Source organism: Belonocnema kinseyi, chromosome 3, assembly GCF_010883055.1.
Source record: "Belonocnema kinseyi isolate 2016_QV_RU_SX_M_011 chromosome 3, B_treatae_v1, whole genome shotgun sequence".
Taxonomy (NCBI): domain Eukaryota; kingdom Metazoa; phylum Arthropoda; class Insecta; order Hymenoptera; family Cynipidae; genus Belonocnema; species Belonocnema kinseyi.
In genome coordinates this window covers 90,631,689-90,640,992 of record NC_046659.1, presented here as the reverse complement: position 1 = coordinate 90,640,992, position 9,304 = coordinate 90,631,689, and the positions used below count along the sequence as shown (strand labels likewise).

Sequence of the window (9,304 nt, the reverse complement as noted above, 5' to 3'; positions counted from 1 at the left end):
ATTAAAAAGTTAAGTGGAAATTCTATACACGGAAGAAATATAAGAAAATGATTTAAAAAGAATATACCTTGGGATAATAAAGTTGAGCTTTATTTCTATAGATATAAAAAATTATAATTAATATTCATTATTCATGGCAAAATGGCAAAAAGTCAGACAATTTTTCCTTTGGTAGATCGACAGATTATACTTTTCATTTAAATTCAGCAGTTTTGCTACTTTGAATACATTCGATTTCATAAATATTTATATTAGCATAAAAAAAAGATTGTTCAAAACTTACGTTGTATTCTAGATCGAACAGTGTCCAGGGGAAAGAAGGTAGCCATAGCTACAACGCTTCCCTGAAATTCAAATAATTTTTATCAATTTTTGTTGATACAAAGAAAAAATATACCAGACTTTATTTCTATGTTAGATTTTGATTGGAAACAAAATTATATATGATATTCTCTATATGATTAACTCTGATCACAATCTGACATTAGATAATACGATTAAAATGGAATATACACTTCACTTTCTTATAAGAAACATAGTTATGTTTTGTCGCAAATATTATTACTTTTTTGCATTCAATGTTCTCCACAACTAATACAGCAGAAGAAATAAAAAATTAGACAATATTTTAAAAAAGGAGTTGTATTCATGCAAATTTTCACTAGTGTAACGTTTTGGTATAAAATGGCGTCCCTCATCAGTGAATTTGATTAAATCTGTGAAAATTAAATAATTTCTTGTAGGGACGGAATTTAAAATTGAAAGTGTTATTTGATTCATACAGCTGTTGGAAAAATTATCCAATATTTTATTTTTATTATTCAAATGATTAAAATATGCCTGGAAAATTTTATTTTCAAAAATCAAATTTTCTTTTAATTGTCAATGTACGTCAGATGTAGATTCTCATTAAAACAATGTTTAAAACAAATTATTTTATACAAAATAAAACTATTTTTTTATAAAATGTACGTCGCTGAACAATTGTTAAAGAATATTTGAAGAATTATTTAACGAAAAGTTTTTCTACTGCAATATAATTTTGCAAAAATGTATGATAATAGAAGAAAATACAGTACATTTCAATTACAACCATTTTTTTAATTAAAATTTTGTCATCAAACGTACGTAGGCATAAAAATTTTGTTAAAGAATTCATCAACTAGAATCTTTTTCGATATTTTTCTGTATTATTTTAGTATAGTGTGGAAGTTTTCATCAAATGTGTACATTTGGCAAAACAGTTCAAAACATATTTGAATAATTATTTCATTAATATGTTTTAAATAAGTTTTTATTTTTACAACAGTGTAATTTTAGAGAAAAGATTTACTTTTACAGACGTTTTTTATGTAACTATAATAATTATTACAAAATTTTACATAATTTTGCAACTGCGATAATATACCAAAAACAACTATTTTAATTTTTTAATTGTCTCCCTACCATAAATGATATAATTTTTACAGAATTAATCAAATTCACTGATAAGGGCCACCATCGTGTGCCGAAACGTTTGAAACGATTTAATTGTCGTCAATTTACCTGAGCCTGAGACCAACAACAAACATAAAAATTTTCAAAGAAATTTATATAGGTACAATATTTGTCTGAAATAAATCTAAAAAATAACGTACCAAAAAGATTTGTAAATATTTTTAATGAGTAAAATGAGTTCTGAAATATTATAATTAAATAAAAAGTGCAACTTTTACCGAAAGGGAAAACAAAAATTAACAATGGGAATATTTTCCTCTTTTACTTATCTGAAAACTTTCTGCCAAAGAGGTGCATGCTACGAAATAATAGTACAGCTAAATGTCAATTATTTTTTATTACTAATTATTCAATAATACTTATTGATTCTTCAATAAAAAAACTGATTCATATCTTGAATTTAGTCCATGACTACAATTTGTAGAATTTTTAATTAACTCAAATTTAGATAGTAGAGAAGTAAAAAAAAGAGAAAAAAGCTATATACATAGAATATATTCGGGGATTTAAAGCAAAGAATAACATCAATTTTAATTTATTAAAAAATATATATCAAAATATATTCATTATTTTAAATAGAAAAAATTATGGCTAAAAATTATTTTATCCCTAGAATTTATTTTCTATTTATTAAGGAATAAGTATTACATTTTATGAAACAAGAGATAAACTTATGGAGACACTAATGGGCCTAGAATACAAGAATTTGTGATTTCATTACAATTCCATTGTCTGAAATGCCCATGCAAAATTTTTTTCCTGGAATAATATGAACATCATTTTTTCTATAATAATATAATAATTACTTCAATTTTTTTTGTTTGATAAAATTTAAAGCCTATTCCTGAATAAATACAAAAATAATTTTTAGTGAGGAAAATATTTTTTAGCCTTAAGTTTGTATTTAAAAAATCAAAATTAATCAAATTCATTTTTAGAACTAAAACGGCCTAGCGGATGATATTATGAAACAAATTATATATATAAAGTTTTCACAAATAGTTTGGTTAGAAACAATTTTTTCTTGTTGAATTGTTAATCAGTTGCTCTATTAAATTCAGGCACTAGCAAAAACAATCACAAAATTGACAGAAAACGAGAAGATCGAATTAAATATATTGTACTTTTTATATATATTTTTTCATTTATAAAAAATAAAGACATTTTTCTAAAATTGGCCTCGACAATTCCCTTCGGAATTTTATTACCTTAAAAAAATTCAAATTTGATAATATTCGTAGGTTATTTTTTTAACCCAATTTTTATTTACACCTTTTAAAAAACTTATTTTTGATAAGTATCAGGTTGAGATTTTAATTAAACTACTTATAATTTTGAGAATTATGTACATCTTTCCGGAAAATCTTATTTTTTGCTAAGCGCAACGATGATCTGGAAAATGTAAAATTTATGTGAGCAAAAAAAGAAAATTGAGGTAAATAGATCATAGTGCTCAAGTTTAAAAATTGGGGTTGATTCTGCACTAATATTTTAAGATTATTACGTTATCCAACGAGGAAAATAAATAATCACAAAAAATCACAAAAAATCACAAATTTCTAAAATTGCTAATATTTAAAAAAAAAACCCTTGAGTAATATTTACATGAAAAAAGGTTTCTATCGAAAAATGGAAATAAACAAAATTTGCCAATTATCTCTAAAATCTGTTATGAATTGCCTTTTTTATACAGGTTTAAAAAGAAAAGCGAACTTGACGAAAAATCAAATAAACAAATTCACTGAAAATCCTGATTCAGAAAATCTAATAAACCGCTGAATCCCTGACATGATCGCCTAGAACTTTGGCTAAAATAAAAAAAAATTTTCAGAATGACTCACAAATATTAAATGTTTTAAATATATACTCACACATGCTCCAGATACTGCGTGGATCAGCGTTTCATAAGTGAAAAGACTATTGGAACTCATTTTGATGACCAGCAATTTACTGTATTGCACAGAAATTCAAATTTAAAAAACACCGGTCCGCAAAACTAAGTGAGATATGCAAAAATTTAATCTCTATTTTTAACCGTATTTTTTATCAATGTTTGGTATATGTAAATCGAGTTTCGTACAGCGTGAAATTAATTGTAAGAATGTTATTGGCGAATATGCATTAATAAAAAAAGCATGAGTCGTCATTCTATAAGCAATGTGAGGAATATTATTTATCAAAGTCATTTGCACACTTGCACTTTGTCACAGAAAATTTTTAATGTGATGATTTTTCATAAAAGTGCACTTTACATATATTACGAATTATTTACAATTGCACAAGCCATGTGGTTATGCAGATAAAAAACGATGCAATAGTAAATATTTAATTATTACATTTTGCTTTTTGAGATAAGGCCCGATAAATTATAATCTTGTGGAACGGATAAAAGTAGTTTCTTTTTCTGACATCATTAGAATATCGCCTAATAAGTTATAATTATTTGATAAAAATAACTGCACCAAACACCACGCACATCATGCGAAGAACGACAGTCTGTGAATGTTCACATTTTTAACTCTCTTAGCCTTATTACACGCTTAAGGCTTTATTTCAACGTTCATGGAGACAATTTAGCTTTGGCAGCTGAAATCGTGGCAAGGTAGTTTAGTTTGCGCTTGCGCATACGGAACACCTTTGTATTGATGCGGTTAACACGTGGACATAGGAAACACGGACTAGGCATACCATCCTAACTTAGCGAGCGGGGTTGAATCCACGGGAGGGGGGGGCAGAATTCCATGAGTGGGGAGAGCCGCCATCTTACGATGTACCATTCGATTATGCGACGAGCATTTTTGCCGACAAACTGTGTATGAAAATATAAAAATGTGGGCGCTGCCATGTTTGTCGCGGGACATCAAAAGGTGGCGGACCTCCCCCCTCATTGCATCACCCCCGCAATGGCATGCTTAATCCCTTGTTTCCTATGTCCATGGTTAACAATAATTCGTCCCGTCCACGCGCAAGAGCGCGAGATTGAAGATTTTTGTCGGTACATATATTATAAGAGAGAAAATATTGGTTTTAACAAGTTTTTTTTTACTACTAAAGACACCGTGTGCGGAAAGATAAAATAAATTCGGTATTTCCCACATTTAATTTAATTTAAGGGCATGTGACACAGCTAAATACCTATATTACCGACCACAGTTTTTCAGTTCACTGAATGTTTTTTTGAACCTAAGAACTTTTTTTGTAAATGAAATATCGAGCTGAAACTTTGGGAAATGTATTAGAGTACAATAAAGTACGTTTAGGAACTGCATTTTGGTAGGAATTTCACTGAAAATTATTTCATCTTTTTTCTGAACCTCAACATTTTTTGAACTTTCGAACTTTTTTTATACATAAAATATCGGTCTCAAACTTTGAGAAATGCTAGAGCCCAAAGAAAACTACGTTCAAGTAAAAAGCTTAATAATAAAAGATGTAAAAAAATATATTTTAACAATCAATTCCAACGGCATCAGCCGGTAACATTGTACACGAAAATACGAAACCTGGCGGCCACTAGACGAGGCTCTAGAGGGTTCGTATTTTCGATTACAACGTTACCGACTGATTCCGTTGGAATTGATTGTCGAAATATTTTTTTTTACATATTTTATTATTACGCTTTGTACTTTAACGTACTTTTCTTTGGGCTCTAGCATTTCTCAAAGTTTGAGACCGATATTTTATGTATAAAAAAAGTTCGAACGTTCAAAAATGTGGAGGTTCAGAAAAAAGATGAAATAATTTTCAGTGAAGTTCCTACCAAAATGCAGTACCTAAACGTACTTTATTCTACTCTAATACATTTCCTAAAGTTTCAGCTCGATATTTTATTTACAAAAAAAGTTCTTAGGTTCAAAAAAACATTCAGTGAACTGAAAAACTGTGGTCGGTAATATAGGTATTTAGCTGTGTCACATGCCCTTAAAAAATTATTTGATGTATGTCCTGTTTTACCGACGTCGTGCACTGACCCAGAATAGAATCCATGGACATAGGAAACAAGGGACTAGGCATGCCATTGCGGGGGTGATGCAATGAGGGGGGTGGGGTCCGCCACCTTTTGATGTCACGCGACAAACATGGCAGCGCCCACATGTTTATATTTTCATACACAGTTTGCCAGCAAAAGTGCTCGTGCTCATAATCAAATGGCACATCGTAACATGGCGGCTCTCCCCACTCATGGACCCCCCCCCGTGGATTCAACCCCGCTCGCTATGAATTTTCTACAAGAACTGAATTTTCAACCCAAAAATATAAATTTTTAACAAAACAAGTAAATTTTGGACCTAAATAGTTTACTTTTCAACTATAAAAAACAAACTTTCTACAGAACAAAATTGTATTTTTAACTTGGAAAGATGAAAATTTAATCAAAAGTTTATTTTTATATCAGATTGTTCAATTTTCAAGTAAAACAGGCGAAATTTCTACAAAAGAATTGAATTTTCCACTCACAAATATGAATTTTCAAGCACAAACAAAAGTAAATTTCGACCCAATACTTAAATTTTCTAATATATTGTTGAATTTTCATGTCAAAAATACGAATATTCTAAAAAAAAGTTGAATATTCACCCAAAAAATATGTATTTTCAACAAAAAATCAGTTTTTAACCAATTAGTTGAATGTTCAGCCCATGAAAATAAACATTTTACCAAACAGTTGAATTTTTAACTCAAAAATATGCCTATTGCACGTGGCGTCGCAAATGTTTGAGCGCGCCAAGGGCGCAAGACTTTTGGTTCTCGAGCTTAGCGATCGATAATATATTAATTGTACAACTTATAAAAGTTTAAATTTTTTAATTTTGTAACTTAACGGCATTTAATTAAAAAAGTTTCACTTGAAATGTCTCAGAATCTTCATTTTATATGCGTAAATTATTTAGACTTTTAATCAAAAAATTTACACGTTAATTTCAAAAGTAAAAAATCCAAAATGGTTCCTCTTTGAGTGTTTCAATTTGATTTTCAGTTTTTATAACTTCGAATGAAAACATTTTTAGATTCAAGAGTTCAAATGTTTAAATTACAATCACTGTCAAAATTAGTCGCTTGGCTGCTCGTGATTGCTCACAATCTCTCGTTGACTCCTACTGACTTGCTCACGATAAAACCACTTGAATCGAGAGAGATTTACCCCTCGATTTTCTTATTGAGTTATATTAACAAAAAAGGGAATGTGTAAATAAGGGAAAAAGGGTGAAGTAGGTAACAATGAAAGTACTTTGATCACTATTTAATGAAATACCACCTGTGTTTTTTATTCACTTTTTTATTGTAATATGTTAACGTGTAAGTACATTATGGAAAAAATTTATTCGACATTCTTATGCGTATATGGCTTTGGAGTTCCTCTTTATGCTTTATGCAAAAGTAAAATATATTCAATTCCAGTCAATATTGAATTAGAGTTTTCTGCGATTATTGTTAATTCAGAAGCAACACTTTTTGATTTCATGAAGTTTTATCAAATATAGGGGGAATAAATACGCTACAGATTATACAAATGTTAATCATTATCACGAGAAAGGTATAAGATAACGCTTATTCTATATAGTACGTATTCATGTGGCTTTTTAAAATAATAATCATTCAAAAAAAAATCAAACTTACATATTACAAGGGTCATATTATTCCAAACTTTTATTTACTTTAAAAGTTTTTTAAATCCGACAAACAATTTATTGTCAAAGTGTACAGTCAATGAGATCAGGCTTCTGCGACCATTAAATAACAAAAGAAAGAAACAACAAGAAATGCGACAAATTAAACAGACAGCAGATGTACACAAATCTGCTATGAATCTTTTATTAAAACAAGGTTTAGGTTTCGGATAGTATAGAATTCTGTTTTTTTCGAGATTGAATTTATTTTCGGTTATTTGTACTAAAATTTTTTTGCTATAGTTTTTATACATTTTTGGCACAACTTTGAGGCAAATCAAAATTGCATCCAAAATCGAATAGTGGGAAGTATCATTTTTTATTTAAATATACGAACATAAATTAGTCCGAAACTAGAAAAGTATATTTAAAAAATTTGATGGAGCCATCAACAATTATTGATCTTAGAAAGCTTGCGTTGCGTCTTTCCGAAAGTGGAGATTGCCAAAAAGTTGAGAATGATCAACTATGATATTTTCAAAAAAATCTTTTCAACTCTATCAAGCATTTCTTTATCAATTAATCGGTGAAATCGACTGCTAAACTTAAAAGGAAAAATTGACTATCGACATAAATGTATTTTAAATTCTCAGCATTTTGACAAGGATTCATAAAACACGTGTTGTTCTCGCGAGCACGCGCTCGTATACGAAAATGGATTTTTACAATATTTCTCTATCAACTATGCTAAGACATATCTGATTTTGATCCCAGTGAGTTTCCCATTGGTTGAAGCTCTTTCTATTAAAGTAAAATTTATAGATTTACAAACAACAATAATAATTGAAGAGTGAACTTTACAACGCCTAGCATTATTGTGATCTTAAATGGATTCATTTTGCATATTTTACTTCCATTGAAATAGATTGGTATTTTACCAATCTAATGTGACTGAAGCAATTATTATCAAATGAATATGAAACCTCAATTCTGTAGTTTGTTTTGAATCCATCACATGAGATATAAAATTTCATCATAATATCAATATTTTTATTTAACGTTTATGGTATAATAATCCAATCTGAAAAAGTGATATTACGATATGTCTCGAAATTCTCACAATCATTGCTGTTCAATACCCAAGTGAATTTTCATTACTTGCGAAGTAGTTTTCTATCTTAAAATTGTAATTTTGAAAATTAAATCTACCAATAATCTCGATTAATAAGAAAAATTATTAAAGAAACCTTATGTAAATTAAGAAACATTTGTGCTGGAAATAAGTATTAAAAGAAAAATTAATTTAAAATCATAAAATTTTCAAGAAAACTCAAAATTACTAAAAATTTTTAGGTTACGTTAGGATTTTTTTAGTGGAAATGAGTATTAGAAAAATTAATAGATTTAAAAGATTAAACATTTGTCAACAATTTATATGTTTCGGTTTTCTTAGCGTTTTTTAGCGGAAATTGTAATTTTTACACAAAAATTATTACATGTGAAATACCATTTTTTATCAAATTTAGGTTATGTTGGTGTTTTTCATCGGCAATAGGTATTTTTTAACAAAAATGATTTATATATTTAAATACAATGATTTTTGTTTGAAATAATAATTGTACAAGCTTGAATAGATTCGGTTTGTGGCAGAATGTTTCATAGGATATTGAAATTTTGATAGAAAAATCATTATAGATTTCAATGAAGATTCATAATTTTCAACAATTTTAGGTTACGTTGTCTTTTTAACGAAAATTGGTATTTTCAAAGAAGAAAATTTTTAATAATATGAACAAGATTTAGAATATTTGAACAGTTTTGGATTATATTAGAGTTTTCAGTCCAAAATTGGTATTTGTAATAAAAAAATTTATTTTAAAGAAGATTTACAACTTTGCACAAATTTTTAACAATTTAAGGATATATTGTCCAAATTGATATATTGATATATTGACCGCGTCGACATAAGTAAATGTTTACGGCTTCTCGTTCGATCACCAAAGTTAATCAGCGCTTGCCTAGGTTATACTTGGATGAGGTTCGTCGTACTATAGATGTAGTTTAAGTTTATCGTCTTTCTTTAAGCTATCTTCGCTTCCGAACTAATAATAATAATAATAATAATAATAATAATAATAATAATATTTTCACATTCAAATCACCTTGGAAATCGGTTCTTTGAAGAAAAATCATCAAAT

The 9,304-nt window shown here is 28.4% G+C and overlaps 1 protein-coding gene across 1 annotated transcript in view; it reads right to left on the bottom strand.

Moving 5' to 3' along the window:
• LOC117170193 (peroxisomal membrane protein PMP34) overlaps window positions 1–4,145 on the bottom strand; it is a 12,769-nt gene extending 8,624 nt beyond the window's left edge. Inside the window, exons 1-2 of the mRNA XM_033356784.1 lie at window positions 3,369–4,145; window positions 284–344 (exon numbers count right to left, since the gene is read on the bottom strand). Of these exons, the coding sequence (XP_033212675.1) occupies window positions 284–344; window positions 3,369–3,428 (121 nt within the window). The 5' untranslated portion in view covers window positions 3,429–4,145. The remainder of the gene's footprint in view (window positions 1–283; window positions 345–3,368) is intronic.
• Window positions 4,146–9,304: the final 5,159 nt, after the last annotated feature.